At 44.1% G+C, this 16,590-nt stretch overlaps 1 protein-coding gene across 1 annotated transcript; it reads right to left on the reverse strand.

The window, feature by feature from the left end:
- Positions 1-739: 739 nt before the first annotated feature.
- On the reverse strand, positions 740-3,535 carry LOC133912706 (PLASMODESMATA CALLOSE-BINDING PROTEIN 2-like). The gene is made up of 4 exons (XM_062355572.1): positions 3,062-3,535; positions 2,452-2,691; positions 2,207-2,240; positions 740-1,360 (listed from the first exon to the last, which is right to left on the reverse strand). The coding sequence occupies exons 1-4, from the start codon at positions 3,123-3,125 to the stop codon at positions 1,135-1,137; spliced, it is 564 nt and encodes a 187-aa protein (XP_062211556.1). The 5' UTR covers positions 3,126-3,535; the 3' UTR covers positions 740-1,134.
- Positions 3,536-16,590: the final 13,055 nt, after the last annotated feature.

A 16,590-nucleotide genomic window follows, 5' to 3' on the forward strand; every position in this document is an offset into this window, starting at 1 on the left:
TCTTTTGAAACTAGACGCCGGTCTGAAACCGGTCTTCTTTTCACCGGTCTTTAGAGGCTGATAGTCGGTCTTGTAAAGCTGGAGACTGATCTTCTTGATTGTAGGTCCTAGAAATGCCATCATCATCCCCTCTTCTTAAAAAGGATTCGCCCTCCAATCTTGTTTCCTGATCCTCATCACCACCGAAGAGGGAGAAGGAGGGCGGGGCAGGGGTGAGCACGATGACAGAAGTCTGCTAGAGTTGAGGGAGAAGGAGGGATGGGGGCGGAGACTCGATGGCATCGAAGACGATGCCGGAGGGCTACCTAAGCAATGTATAACAGGCCCCATGCAATGTCTGACCTTTAGGTTCAGCTCCTTGAAGGGAAAAAAATCTTTGAAACTTCATGGAATTCAGTACTACCAGCGCTCTTAATTATTTTTTGCATTCCCATAATGAAGCTTCGTGCCGATTTTTGTATCAACTTCAAATGTAGCCGCCATGTATGACTAAAAAAATCAATTTCCTTTTTCTTTAGATAAAAAAACAATTTCCTAATGTGTTGGTTGCCGATTCCACATGGTCACATGCAGGTTGACGCCAAATTGCAGAGGTGGAAGATTCAGTGTGAAGAAAGTATATATATATATATATATATATATATATATATATATATATATATATATATATATATATATATATATATATATATGTTCAGGGAGACAATCAACCACCACCAACAAAGAATAAAGAGCTTCATGATAGAGACCTAAGATCATCCTTATTCATTCCAACCAATATTGAATTAAAACCACCGGTTTGTTCTAGATTTACAAGGAAATGATAAAGGAAAAAAAAAACAAGCTAGCAACAACTCTTAGAAAAGGAACAAAAGACAATGGTCCTTGTAGGAAAGAGACAGTCATCCTACTACCAAATCATACACCAGCCTGTAGGATCCATGCTTGAAAAGAAGCCAAAATTCCACCCCAACTAATGCCACTAGGCAGCAGCAACAACGACCATGCATAGTGGGTTCGTGGGTGAGGTGGAACTGTCAAACTGAAACCTTCAGATGTATTCGCTCCAACCAATTCACATTCAGTTTCCTCTTCATGATAGTTCAGAGAAATGCTGAAAACAGAGGAGGGAGTCTAATGCAGTGCTAGGAGTGAGAGGATGGTGATGGCAAAGAAGGCGGCCGGATGAACGCTCGGGAGCAAACCGGCCGCCGCGCCGTCCATGCTGCCTGTGCCCGTCGGTCCCAGGCTGCTGCCCATCCCGGCGGTGCCGTTGGCCCCGGTGCTGAAACCAGGGCTGAAGGTGCCCGCTGTCGTGCCACCGGCAGTTGTGTTGCCCCCACCCCCAGTCCCAACAGCACTGCATCAAGAAGGGGGAAAACACTTGTGTTACCATACGCACAACACTGAAGCAAGATGAGAATTGTTAATATGATGATGCAGTCAGAGAATTGCTAATTAGTTGCTCTACTCATGCCCCTAGAACAGGATGCAGTGGGTTTGTTCCATTTGAAAATCCAGGCCCTTCATGATAATTATAACTACAAGTATTTCTCATGCTTAAACTCGTCATTCTGTCTGTTCTACTTTCTTTTGTCTACACACATGACGCACATGCGAGATTCGCTAAGACGCAGCAATCCCTCTTTTCAGAAAACCACGACAAAGCTACGAGGAGAAAAAGGAAGAACCCTGTCTGCAAAACGTTTCTGCTACTTCACGAGGAGAATGTGTGTGCCTTCCATTTCAAATGGGTTAGGAAAGATTGGAGCCAGCTTGGCAAGGGTAGAGTTCCATCACTGCTTCAGATGTTGCAACCAACCAATTGGTGAAACTTCTGAAGCAATATATTCAGAGGGAACGTGTGGTGAATGTGATCAGCATGTAATGCAGACAAGTAAACTCTAGGTAGACACCGATTGCTTGCACGGTACCCACACCAACTTGATATAAATAGTGTAAATAATATTGCATTTTGCTGCTAGTTTACCAGTGTCGGTGGAGCATATATTTATATATGCATGATTAACAGCCGAAAGGTTCTGGGAACACTGATCGACTACTTTACGAGAACCGATTTGACCATTTTCTGCAGTAGCGCATAACTAAAAACATTTTATTCTACAATAAAGGAAAACAAGTGCTATCAAGCATCTGGTGCTACTACAACTGTGGTGCAGGAGCAGAGAGGTTGGCGATAATTTACCTGGCACTTGAAGGGAAAGTGCACCCGGAATAACCTGCAAAAGGCATCAACAAGTAATGCAAGAACAGGTATCAGATTACAGAATACATTGATGCTAATAAACTATAAGAAAAGATCCACAATATTGCTCACAAAGGTAAGGTAAGAATGCAACTAAGAGGTCCTCAAATTGATGTGTGTTCATTCACTTGTTACTGACAGAGTGGGATGAGATGACAAGTTGTTGAGCAGACTGACAGACGTACTGGGGTCGGTGGTGGAGATGGTGGCGGAGCCACTGAAGTCGCAGGTGGCGCCCTTGGCCTTGTTGTTCTGGTAGTAGCTGTTGGTGGCCCAGGAGCAGTGGGCGGCGACGGTGTTGGGGTTGTAGCAGCCGCCGCCCTGCAGGATGGCCGTGCAGTCCGCGCCGCCCTGGGGGCCGCACGAGAAGTCGATCGCCTTCTGCAGCACCTCCGTCGGCTGATCCGACCGGCACAAGCAGAACTCTGTCGTATGATGCCAAGAAATCAACACGCACAGTTAATATAATCAGCACAGACATGTGGATTCACGAATGCATTCAGATGATTGCTTCAGTTCATCTGGAGAAGGACAGGAGAAGAAAAAGGAAAAAGGAATTTTCCTTTTTCCCAGGTAAATCCAGGAGATGCCTGAAAGGAAAGGAACCAAAGAAAAGCCTTTTCTATCTTCAAAACAGAATAGGCTGCAAAAGCTCCGACAAATCTAACACAAAAAAAAAAAACAACACCAGGAGAGAGAGAGAGAGAGAGAGAGAGAGAGAGAGAGAGAGAGAGAGAGAGAGAGACCCCGATAAGTAAAAGAAAAGAAACAAAAAGGTAAAGGAATGCATCCTACCTGAATTAACAAGCGTGGAGGACAAGAGGAGCACGGCCGCCGCCAGCACCAAGGATTCCTCCATCGCAGAGTCCACCGGAGAAAAAGAAGCAAAGCAGACCAAGAAACCGATGCCGCGGGCTGTGGAGCTCACTCAAATCTTGCAGAGTTTCGGTTGGAGCAACGAGGTAGCCTCAACGGAGGGATAACTGAGAAGGATGAGATGGTGGCCGGTTCCTTTCAGATCCTAGCTGGAATACTACTACTCCCGAGCGAGTGCCCGTGCTGTACATGCGAGTAGTTATAGCTGGGGAGGCTTTGCAGGACGACGATGCAGGGTTTGGGTCGGTGCTCCATTTGTCTTGGCGTGCGTCGGTTTCAACCCTTCCGAATCTTCTTTTGTTTACTGCTGCTTCAAGTTAATGCTTGCTCCACTTGGGACGGCGATGCAGGGTTTGGGTCGGTGCGAATTGAACCTGAACGGGAGAGAACATGAGAGAGAAGATTGCTAACGCCACAACTTGAGGTGGTCGTCTGGTGGTGTTACCCTCTATTTATAGCTTCGCGTAAGGCGATGTACAAGAAGATTGATCACACTCGATCTGGACTACCCAAATTAATCATGTTTGTTTTTCTGTGTATTATCATAATCCAAATTTTGTGAAAAAACTCATTTCTATCGTATTGTGGATTATGTGATTTCGTAGTACAGCTTAGTTTATAAATGGTAAGAATTAGCTTTTAAATTGTGATGGTTTGTTTTCACTTTTGTTTTTAATTAGAATATATAATTTTAATAAAAAATAAACAGTATGTAAGGAGATCGTCATCCTAAGAAGAAAGAAAAGAGATAAAAAAAACAAGGCAAACATATACCGGCCAAGCTTATTTCCTGCCATGCCAATGCTTGGGATCCGACTCCTCTGACGTATCAAAGGAAAGACATAGATAAACAATGATGTGACTTTCCTCTGTACGGTACATGAACAGTAGGTACAACACACGGGCTACATTACATGTAAACCATTAAGCACATGTGCATTATTTCTGATGCAATGTTCTATGCATAGTGATTCACTGCAAATTACTGTTCATCAAGACATAAAATACTGTTTACAACACTGTTCATCAGTGACTTACCTTAGCACGTCAGAGGAGCCGGATCCCCATGCTTGGTAGCGAAGCATACACTAATTGTTAGCGATACATTTCCTTGTATAGTTGTTGTCGGTGACATGGAAACCAGGGGTCCTCGAGTCCCGAGGCCAGGACAGCAGATGCCACGTGGCGCCTTCCCTCGGGAACTATCTCCCCGAGAAGATCCAATTCCGGGAGGGGCGCTCGGGGCCATGAACAGTGGTCCCCGAGGACCAAGAAGAGACGTATCCGGGAGAGAGCGGTCGGGGCTATGAATAGTAGTCCCCGAGCACCTAGATTTCTCCGAGGACCTGAGAAGCCCCTTGCCAGTGGACCCCACAAGGGCTTAGCGGTGAGGTATCAATTGGTGAGAGGTCTGATGTTGCATTTAAGAGGAAGCGTAGTCTGTCACTTCCAACCACTCCCCCCACGCCTGTCGTCAATCCCTGCCACCACCTGGTAGGGAGGCGTGGGGACATTTAATGCGACGGGTCCCACCGCGTGTCACTCTGCGCGGCTTGGAGATATCTTCATTGGGCTCGAGGCATATCACATGCCGCCCTGCTCTGATTGGGTAGGCACGCGGGGTTGCTCGGCGGCTGCCCGGTGGGCCCCCCTGCTGCACCCGCGAAAAGGTGGCATAATGGGCGACAGGACCGGCCAATGGCGCATTTTCAACTCCCCGTAACATCAAACTGCAGCCCCATGATGGTTGCTTTCCATTTATGACTCATGGGGACTCGTGCCCTCCTTTCAAAGCACGCCAAGCCCCCCCTCCCCGACGGGATAAAAGGGGGGTACACTCTAGAGGAGGAGAAGTTGAGAAAGGCTCAGACAAGTTTTAGAAGTTGAAAAAGGCTCAGACAAGTTTTAGAAGTTGGAAGAGGTCACGACATACGAAGCACGAAGCCGAGTAGAAGCTCAGAGAGATCGGTGCTTGAAGACTGAAGCTCTAGACTTAGACAAAAAACCTTGTAACGCAAGAGATCCAGAGAAAGACATTTTCCAGAGCATTAATAGCATACACACAGGAGTAGGGTATTACGCCCTTGGCGGCCCGAACCTGTCTAAAATCCCTCGAGCATTCACTCCCACTAGCATCCGATCATCCGTCCCGCTTACATCTCGTATACTCGCATTAAATTCACGTACGAGGTAGATTCAGAATCATCTCCCCAGCCGAATCTCAAAGGGGGTCCCTCAAGATCCCCGCCTGAGGAGTTCATCCTCCGACAGTTGTCTAATCAAATCGGGTAGTTTAACTTGTTCAGTTCGGTCGCTATATATGGTGCCCCTGGTGATTCCTTCTCAGTGTGGCCTTTGACTAATTGCTCTCTTCATCTTCGTTTCTTCATGGTATCAGGATTCTACATAACAATTTGTTTTGCTTCAATTCCCACCTCCATTGCACCACTCGCCACCTTCTGTCCCTCACTGTCTAGGATGACGACCCCTTCCACCCTCCCCGCTAACACTTCAGCCATCTCCGGCGTCCAGGACAACCAGTCCACGCTAGTGCCCCCGGTGATCTTCAACTCTGTCGGTGCGGTGTCTGTGATGGTTCGAGTACCAATTGTCCTTGACTTCAAGGCCTCAAACTTCTAGAAGTGGTCTTCCTTCTTGAGATGACTACGCGGCAAGTTCAATCTTCTCGGGCATATCGATGGTTCCGTCCCTGCTGCCCCTTCGGATCCACTCTGGGTCTAGGCTGACTACTCCATCCTCAATTGGTTGTATTGCTCCGTCAACGATGACATCCTCGACGTCACCATGGAACCAGACCATAGCACTCGTGCCCTCTGGGTCGCATCAACGCGTTGTTCACTGCCAACAAGGAGCCTCGGTCGATCTTCCTCAGGAACCAATTCCATTCCATGACCCATGGTGACTCATCGATCTCCGACTACTGTCAACACGTTAAAACATTAGCAGACTCTTTGCGTGATGTTGGCCATGCTGTCTCTGAACTGCAACTCATCCTCAACATTCTTCGCGGTCTCAATCCACGCTTAGCCAACACTACCGACCACATCACCAACATGGAGCCCTTCCCTAGCTTCGCTAAGGCACACTCCATGCTCGCCCAAAAGGAGCTTAGTCTGGCGAATGAAGTCATGGTTGCAGCTGACACCTCCCTTGTCGCCACCCGTCCCACTTGACATGCGGCCTAGGTGGGTGCCATTCCTCGGTGCCACGCGCTACATCTACTACCGGTGGCAGCAGCGACTGCGACAATGGTGGTCACGGCAGTGGCATCCGTGACAATGGCAATCGTGATTCCAAGCGTGCTGGCAAAAATCATCGCAGCCGTCCGAACTTTGGTGGTTCCTAGCCTCAAGCACCTAATGTACAGCCAGTTGGCCCATGGATTTGCTTTAATCCATCGATCGCTCCCCCCGATTCTGTATCTTGGCGCCCAGCATTTGATGCTGGCATCTTGGGTCCTAGTCCTATTGCACCCCAGGCTTACTACACCACGCTCACTCCAGTGCATGCACCCTCCTCAAGCATCTTTGCTGCACCACAGTGGGATTAGGCTAGCCTGATCGCTGCTCTTAATGGCCTCTCCACCACCTACCAGCAAGGTTGGGTCATGGACTCTGGCGCATCCTCTCACATGACGTCTGACGACGGTATCCTCTCTTGTCTTCTTCCCTTGTCACACCCCTCTACTGTTTATGGTTGGCAATGGCTCTTGTGTGCCCGTGCATTTTCATGGCAACAAACACATCACCACTCCTTCATCCAACTTTATTTTACGTGATGTCCTTCTTGTTCCTTCTCTCATTAAAAACTTATCTCCATTCATAAATTCACTCACGATAATGCATGTCCTATTGAGTTTGACTCTTCTGGTTTCTCCGTTAAGGACCTCAGGACATAACGCGTGATTCTTTGTTGCAATAGCGATAGGGACCTCTACACCATCAACCTTGTCATGCCTTCTGCCATGCATCATGCTCATGTCTCCATCATCGCTCTAGCTACCCTTTGGCACCAATGTCTTGGTCATCCTGGCCATGCTGTTCTTACCAAACTATAGAGTCTCAATAATATTTCGTGTAATAAAGTAGATCACACTCTATGTCATGCTTGTCGGCTAGGTAAACATGTGCAACTTCCCTTCAGCACCTCTAGCTCCTTTACATCCTTCCCTTTTGAATTACTCCATTGTGATATGTGCACATATCATGTATTGAGTAATTCTAGCTACAAATATTATTTAGTTGTGCTTGATGATTTCTCTCACTTCTTCTGGATTTTTCCTTTTCAATAGAAATCTGATGTTCATGCTAAATTAACCCAGTTTCATGCTTTCGTCCACACCCAATTTGGGGTGTCCATCAAAGCATTCCAGGCTGACAACGACACTGAGTTCGTCAACTCCACCACGTCATCCTTCCTCCAGCAGCACGACATCCTTCTCCGCCTATCCTGCTCATATACCTCACCGCAAAATGGGAAAGCTGAGCGTATGATTCGTTTCCTGAATAATATTATACGCACCTTGCTTTTTCATGCATCAATGCCAACCATGTATTGGGCTGAAGCTCTTGCTGTTGCTACATATCTCATCAATCGACAACCCACCTCTGCCATTCTAGGCACTACACCATACCATAAACTCTACAAAAAGCATCCCCATATAATCATCTTCGAGTCTTCGGGTGTTTGTGCTATCCAAATACCTCCTCTATATCTCCACATAAATTATCTCCCCGTTCTACTCCCTGAGTCTTCCTTGGCTATCCCTCCTCCCATAAAGGATATCGTTGTCTAAATCTTGCTAGACAAAGGATAATTGTTTCATGTCACATTGTCTTTGATGAAACTGTGTTTCCTTTCCGTTTCAGGTACTCAGACAGTCCACCATATCGAAAGGCTACCTTGGACTTTCTGCTCGCACAAAGAGCTAACGCGCCAAACCCTTGTGCTCACTTCACATCGCCTTCAGCTACCATGCGCGCGTATACGTGCCAAGCTCCTGCTGCTCCTAGTCACAAGGACGACATCGCTCCCATGCTGGGCATGGCCTCCTTGGCTCCTCCTCCAAGCGCACCACACCGTTCTTGTCATGCGCCTCCTCCTATGCGCCTGCTCGGTTCCCTAAGCTCCACGACATGTGGCATCATGTCTGACACCACGACAGGTGCTGCGCGGTCTGCCATTCACGTGCCTTCGTCTTTGTCTCCGTCTCACTCCACTACGACACTGCCACTCGTCAAGCATGCGCCATCGACTGTGCCAAGTCAGGCACCCATGGCTGCTCATCTACCTAGTGCCACACACCACACGGTCACACGAGCTGCTGTCGATATTGTGTAACCGGTGACGCGACTTAACCTATCGGTGGTCTGCAACTCCGTCTTGCCACTCTTGACCAACTATCGTAGCGCTCTCGCTGATCCCAATTGTCAAGCTGCGATGACAGACGAGTTCCGAGCTCTCATCGACAACCGCACTAGGAGTCTCATCCCTTGTCCTCGTGGTGCCAACATGGTCTCGGGCAAGTGGATTTTCGAACACAAGTACAACTTCGATAGCTCTCTCGCTCGTTATAAAGCTCGATGGGTCGCTCGTGGTTATTCTCAGCGCCCTAGTGTAGACTATGATGAGACATTTAGTCTAATCGTCAAGCCCTCTACAATTCGGGTCATCCTCAGCATTGCCGCATCTTAGACATGGCTGATTCATCAGCTTGACGTAAAGAATACCTTCATTCATGACAAACTTGATGAGACCGTGTACTGCCAGTAGCCGCCTGGTTTTGTTGATCCTTCAGTGCCTGATCATGTATGCTTGCTACAAAAGTCGCTCTATGGCCTTAAGCAAGCCCCTTGCACCTGGTACCAATGCTTTGCGTCCTATCTTGGCATCCTAGGATTTGTTGCTTCGGCCTTCGACACCTCACTATCCGTCTACAAAGAAGACACTCAGCTTGCATACCTACTTATCTACATTGACGACATCATCATCACTGCTTCATCAACATCTCTTCTTCGATGGCTTACTGCACGCCTTCATTATGAATTTTCCATGACTGATCTTGGAGATCTCTCTTTCTTCCTCAGGATTTCAGTCTCTCACAGCTCAGATGGTCTTTTTTTGTCCCAGCGTCAGTACACAGTTGATCTTCTTTAGCGGACAGGCATGGCTCAGTGTGACTCTACATCAACACCTGTTGACACTCGGTCCAAACTTTCAGCTATGGGGGGTGCGCTAGTTGCTGACCCATCTGAGTATCGTAGGCTTGCTGGTACTTTATAGTATTTGACGCTCACTCGTCTTGATCTCGCATATGTGGTTCAGCAGGTCTGCCTGTACATGCACGACCCGCGTGAGCCTCACCTTGCTTTGATCAAACACATTCTTCAATATGTCAAGGTACTCTCGACTATGGTCTCCATCTCGGGTGCTCTTCCACCTCATCTCTAACTGCCTATTCCAACACTGATTGGGCCAGTTGTCTCGATTCTCGATGCTCTATATCAAGCTATTGTGTCTATCTTGGTGACAACCTGGTATCCTGGTCTTCAAAAAGTTAGACGACCATGTCTTGCTCGAGCACTGAAGCGGAATATTGAGCAGTCGCACATGCAATCACTGAGTTTTGTTGGCTTCACCAACTCCTCGCAGAACTCCACCAGTCGCTTGCCTCCACCACAGTGGTCTACTACGACAATATCAGCACCATCTACATATCAACAAAATCCGTCCAACATCACCATACGACGCATATTGAAATTGACAACCACTTCTTTCGCGAGAAGGTGTCACTTGGCCAAGTCCGTGTGCTTCATGTGCCATCTGCGCATTAGTTCGCCGATGTGATGACCAAAAGTCTTCCAACGCCTTTGTTCACCGAGTTTCGATCCAATCCATACGTTCGGCCGATGACTGTTTCGACTGCGAGCGGGTGTTAGTGATGCATTTCTTTGTAAATAGCTGTCTAACGGAATCAGGTAGTTTATCTTGTATATCTCTAGAAGATAGTAGTCCATCCCGTGTACATCTCTAGATGATTACTATTTATGGCGCCCCAGGCGATTCCTTTCCTGTGTGGCCTTTGCCTAATTGCTCTCTTCAGCTTCCTTTCTTCCATGGCGCCCCAGGCGATTCCTTTCCTGTGTGGCCTTTGCCTAATTGCTCTCTTCAGCTTCCTTTCTTCCCTAACGCTTACGGGATCTGGCTTTTCCTAATGCTGCTCCAGTTTGTTCTCTTCTCCTCAACGGTCGAATCGGATCCTCGTGGGGAACGCACGGGCACCAGCAGAATCTGCTTTGAACTTTGAGCGTTCTACTCCTTTTCTTTTCTGCAACGACCGTTCTTTGGAGATTCTTTTTGTGCAAAGATCTCAATTGCTGACAGTCTTAGAAATTTACTAATACTTTAGAATGCGTGTTAACACGTAAAGAGCTAGAATTTGATAGTCTTAAACTCACATGTGCGCTTATATTTATAAAATGATTATATATATTATTGACGTCTTATTAGTATAGATTCAAAAGTTGTACTTCATCTAAAAAATCGCCAAATCTTTGTGATGAAAACTTTAGTTAGTTGTTGTAGGCACCATCAAAAGAAACAGGGAATCATCCCGTGAAAATGGACGCCATTCTACAGGAGCCATCAAAGTATACAAGTTCAACGAGGAGCTCCAGTTAAGTTTGCTCTCGAATTTGCTTCTAGAGGAAGACATACCGTTCAGTCTGCAGTTGATTTGGATATTGGCCTTTACACCGCCGGTCACTTGGCTCATTTGGTTTAGGAACTTATTTGTACCTATTGTCGAGGGATAAAGATTCTTCACAATCGTTTGCATTCTTTTTCAAGGATTGGTTGCACTGGATACACCTTGTAAAAATGCTACAGATGGTCACTGAGAGTTTCATGAAGATTTCACAACACGTGCAATAAACCAAAGTAGCATGTCACAAGATTTGAGTTCCAGACTCGACGAGGGAAAACAAGGAAAAATTCCGTGTCGCTCGGCAAGGATTTCGCTGACACGCTCCGTGCTGCTTCGTTTGAATTACTACAGCAAGGAGCTTTCGCTGAAGGTGTATTCTTGAATTTGCTAACTTAGCTGTTAGTTTCCAATGTTTTCTTTGCTAGCTTATTGTTGTGGTGCTTCCATTTAATGGTCAAAATACATCGGATATGAATCGAATAGTTAATTTTTTAAATTGCTATTCATATTTTAATGTGAATACGAATATAAATATAAATATTCTCGAATGCGAATGCGAATACGAATCGAATTATTTGAATATGAATCCGTATCCGAATACGTACTTAGATTCAATTGTATGCGAATGTCCTATAACTTTTAACGACAAATTATAAAATAATAAATTTATTTGATACGAGCATGATGATAATTTAACATAAAAACTTCATTGTTAGTGGATTGATTCTCTAACTCAAGGTAAAGAGTCACTTTTAATATAATACCATGATTTTAGATGATTTTGGACCATTGGATTGGAGATGAAAATGTCAGATTTATCGCTACAGCATACTCCTTCCGTCCAGAAATAGTAAGCGTATTTCTTCTAGGCTTGGTCTTCGAAGTTTGATTTTGACTAAAATTTTCTTACAAAATATATTATTTATAGCTACAAAACCTATATAGTGAGAAATTATTTTGAATTATGAACCTAGTTGTATAATTTTTATATATTAGACATTCTTATAATTTGATTAAATATTAATCAAAGTATACAAAGTTTGTTTTTTCTAAAAAGAAATACGAATACTATTTTTGAACAAAGGGAGTAAATAGGACATTACGAAATAATAAAATAATTTGTAGGATCAAAAGAATTAAGGAAGAGAATCAGATAAAAGGATAGAATTTTATGTTACTCAAATTTATATTTTATAGAAGTATTTCTACATATTCGGATACGGATATTGTCTATATCCATAGCCATATTTATTTATGGGAAAACAGATGGGGATATATCTATATTGATATCTGGGAAACAAATTCGGATATATCTATATTTATATCTGTCTATCAATCAAATATAAATTTTTCTTACCATATTTGCGTTTAGCTAAATACGAATATCGAATAATACAAATATCTACTATCAATTTTCCACCCAACCTCCATTATCAGTGTACACTTGAAATTTTAGTTTTTTACTTAGTGCCATTTCGCCGAAGTTTGTCTCAAACTTAGTTTAATGTTCTGATTCGTGAATAGGCGTCAACTGCAATACAGTCACACAAATATACAATTGAACCTATATATTAATCGCACGCGGTAAAAGCAATATGCTTACTACTAGTATTAGCAAAGCAGTAACAACCCAGATACCCTTTGTCCGACCTCTGGCGCTAGTCTTCTGTGGAGAATCTGGAATGGATTGACCAAACTCTCTAGCTCCAAAACCTGCGGCTTCACGTGCTAATGCTTATTTAGTTTTTAAAAATAACGCTTTGGTCACTCTATACAAACAAACCTAAAATCCTGCATCCGCCACTAAGGGGCAAATCCTGCATCCGCCGCTCAGGGGCAGCGGCACGGTGAAGCGGTCAGGAGCCAAGGTGGAACGGCCGCCGGTATGGAGGGCGGCAGCGGTTGTAGGAGAAAGAACATGGTAAGGTCTCGTTTGGCAGTTGGGGGTTATAACAAGAAATTATCCAATAGGGGATTGGGTGATCCACCCCTCCACCTGATCCCCTCACCGTTGTGGTTTGATCCACCATGTGCTCCTCATGTTTGGGAGGGAATTAGGTGGCTATTTTGCTTGTTGGGCTTTCTAGTGTATACTTTATGAAACACACAGCGTCCTGGAACCTAATCTAGCAAAACTAATACAATGTTGATTTTACGGGAAAAAAGGAGCACGTGCATACTAAAATAACATGACAACACATGAAATATTTATAAGTGACCTTACATGATGCATCTTATTTTTTTCACTAGGGTAATTAAGAACTACAACGGAGCATCTCTAGTTCCTACTCATCAATTCATCTCAGCATTCATCATTGTCGGTCCTAAAATCAATACTACTGCATCTTGCAAATCCATTTTCTCCCTAGGGCAAAACAACTTGCACATCCATCTTTCCCAGCCTTTTAACTCCAACTTATGTCCTGCATAAATAGGAGTAAGAATTCCAGTGATCAATGTCTGAAACTAATCAATCAAAATAGGAGTAAGAATTTTAGTGTAAATGATTGAAACTTAACATAGAAGAAAAGCTCAATCAATAAGGTTTGTTGCCCATAAGATCAGATTTTTCACACAGAAAATAAGTACTCAAGTTCTACTGAATGCAAATGTAACACCCTGATTTTCAGAATTTACAACTTTTTAAAAAAATTTAAGATTATTGAATAGTTTCACCAGTAGAATAGGTTTAAAACCTATTTTCTTAATCAGTCAATCAATATATGTTACTATTTTATGTGCATTGCATGCTGAGTTTTGTTAGGAGCCAGATAAATGTATTAGAGTTTTTTTTCTTTTTTTCTCTTTGGTGTTTTGAGTGAAAAAGATTTTGAAAATGTTTTTACAAAACTCTGTAGTAAACTAGTTAAGGATCTTAATAGTTGGAATTCAAAATCTTTGAATTTATCATATATTCAATCCTTGATTATACTTGATCCTTCTCTAATTCAATTCAAATCTTATCCAAATCCTTGTTTAAAGCCAATATATTCTCTTTCTCAAATTCTACCCAAATCCAAATTCAAATTTCTTATCAACTACTATTTTTGTTCAACCTCATTTTTCATTTCTCTTAAATTCACTCTAAACTCAATTCAGATTCAAACCATATTCAAATTTATCTGTAAAAGTTTTTTCTACACCCTAGATATACCTAAAGTGTCTTTGGGCTCAATCTTGCTCAAGTCCAAACTCTTAGCCAAGTCTTCTAGAAGGCACAACAAAAAGGATCTACGAAATCTGCAAATTTTCACGGAGTCCTGGATAGCCTTATCTTCCCATGAAGTTTCGGAGTTCAAAACGGTCTCAAATGCAAATCTTGACAATAACAAAGTTGTAGGTCACTTTGAGAGCTTCGATGTGAACCTATGGAAGTTCCATTTTGGATAATATAGCTAGGAGTTATGGCCCCTGAAATCAGTGCTGTGCAGATAAGTCTGAGTTCAAATAGTTTATCTTTTGATGCATTTTTGAAATTTTTTGAAAATCAAGACGGAATTTTCAGAAGTTCCAATGGATACTAAAGTTGTAGATCTTTTAGAGTACTATAATTTAGAGTCCATAAACATCCAATTTTGAGTCCGGATGGTGGAGATATCGTCCTCGAAATAGAGAGTTACGAAAAATGAAATCATAACCGACTCGAACTCAAATCCGATTTGTGTTCAGCTTGGACTCTACCTCAACCAACCATCCTTAGCCCTATAAATAGGAGTTGCACACCCTCTCATATCCATAATCTACGCCCCAACCCTAGACGCCGCTGCTGCCATGTCCGTGCGTCGTCGTTCGTCAGAGCCACCGCCGCTGCCGCCCGTGATGCACTACCTCATCGTCTTCTCCGCGAATCCCCCTTCCTCGACCATCGAAGCAAGGTGATGACCCCTTATTCTCCTCCCTTAGTACTATTTTACCAACATACTAAGTCCCTAGTCAAGCCCTAGCCCCGGATAAAGCCCGATGTACACCGCCACGGTCGTCGCTGCCGCGGACAGCCGTGCCATCACCGATTGGCATCGACGTTCCCGACTGACCAGAGGTCAAATCACCATTCCCTTTCATCAATGTATGGACCATGATGTTCCCCATGCCCTCACCAACCATGTCTGCTAGTAGAGCAAGCCAAACCACTGGAATCGAGGTTGACATGCACGCTATTCGGTTTCTAGATGTGTTCTGCGTGCGCACCGGATTTACATTCGCGTTCCCTGTCAATCTGAAAGTCGTATGGATGCACCAACCACGTTAGGACGTGTCCCATCAAGTCTTCTATGTGACCGTAGGAGCCCATCCCCGTTTGTGCAGCGACACGACTGGAACGCGATTGTCAACCACACCATGTCATAGCCATCACCTATCTCATCTCTGCTGATCGTTTTTCCTCTTAGTGGATGATCAACCAAAATTCATACTATAGCATTGTGTTCCCAGGATATATGAACATATCTATTCAGACGGTTTCTCAAATTTCATAGCCAATCTCTGGGAACGCGAGCGTCTTCATTGCGGCGTTTGTTTGCGGTCACCACCAAACCTAGCAACAGTCATCACTGTGCTGCTGCTACCTCGGATGATCCCTTCCAAAACCAACCATACCGCTGAGTTAATCTTTCCGCGTTCTACGACATGCTTCCCTCGTTTCGCTGAAACGACATCGAAGCCCGACATCGATGTCAGTGGCTACGCGCCCGATCGCCATCTCCAACGAAACCCGAACCACCACCGCTACATAGAGTTACTGGTAGTATCCTTAACATAGAAACGCAACCTCTAACCATTTGATCCATCATGGGTGGTCGAGACTAGATCTCAGCGTATCCCCTGTTTAATCCAAGACGGTACTTGCATACCATGCCAAGTCAGCACCACATCATCCTCCTTAGCCTAGTCAGCGAAGTCTAGTCTGCTTTATACTTTTTGAATCCTGCGCAATAATGTTGTCAAGCCTGACGCAGTGATTATGCAATAAAGCCTTTTCCCATAGGAAGATAGTTCCGGTAAATCAGCATTTTCTTTTCAGTTTAATCCATCTCCCGAAAGTTATTCTCTTTTCGTCTTAATTATGATTTAGACGATTCTTGCGTCTAAATGTTTCTAAAATCATACCTATCCAACTATAGTATTTTTAAAGTATTTTAATGGTGTTTAGTATGTTATTTTAGTGTTTTTCTTTGTGTTATTTGTTAGTAGTTCTCGCAATTAGTCGATAACGTTTCGGAATAATTCGAGTGATTTCAAGACCAAGATTTCGACAACACTGAGCAGCATTGGGAAAAGACAAGTGTCCTTAATCATCTTGAATCTATGTTTTAAGTGTTTTATTTTGCAAAATTGCTTACAATATCTGTCAACTTGATGGGTAGTGACCTATGTTAGGGTTTACCTAGTTTTTCCTTTATCTTCCTTGAAGTCTAAGTGGTAGTTGATACGAGTCTCTTGGGTAGAATTGCTTAGCCATGCTTTTGGGATGTTGGGAAGTGTCATATACATATTTAGTGGATATATATAATGGTGACGATGAACTGATTTTAGTAACATGGAACCCTAAGACATGAGCAAAGAGTTGGTTCGATAATGATGGTTTATGTGGTGGGCTTATGGATATGTTCCAAGCAGTGTTGTTAGGTTTTATTGGTTGGTTATCTTCTTGTTGGATAGTCTTTACCCAAGTATCACATATAAGGATCAGTTCGTGGAGTGACGACCCAAGAAATACCGTACC

Source organism: Phragmites australis, chromosome 3 (genome assembly GCF_958298935.1).
Source record: "Phragmites australis chromosome 3, lpPhrAust1.1, whole genome shotgun sequence".
Taxonomy (NCBI): domain Eukaryota; kingdom Viridiplantae; phylum Streptophyta; class Magnoliopsida; order Poales; family Poaceae; genus Phragmites; species Phragmites australis.

What these genes read in the sequence shown, in the direction of transcription:
- LOC133912706 (XM_062355572.1), bottom strand. Translation starts at nt 3,125, where the DNA reads ATGGAGGAATCCTTGGTGCTGGCGGCGGCCGTGCTCCTCTTGTCCTCC. An exon ending in CTCCACGCTTGTTAATTCAG is followed by an intron (nt 2,692 to 3,061) that starts GTAGGATGCATT and finishes ATCATACGACAG; the next exon opens with AGTTCTGCTTGTGCCGGTCG. An exon ending in ACTTTCCCTTCAAGTGCCAG is followed by an intron (nt 1,361 to 2,206) that starts GTAAATTATCGC and finishes TTCTTGATGCAG; the next exon opens with TGCTGTTGGGACTGGGGGTG.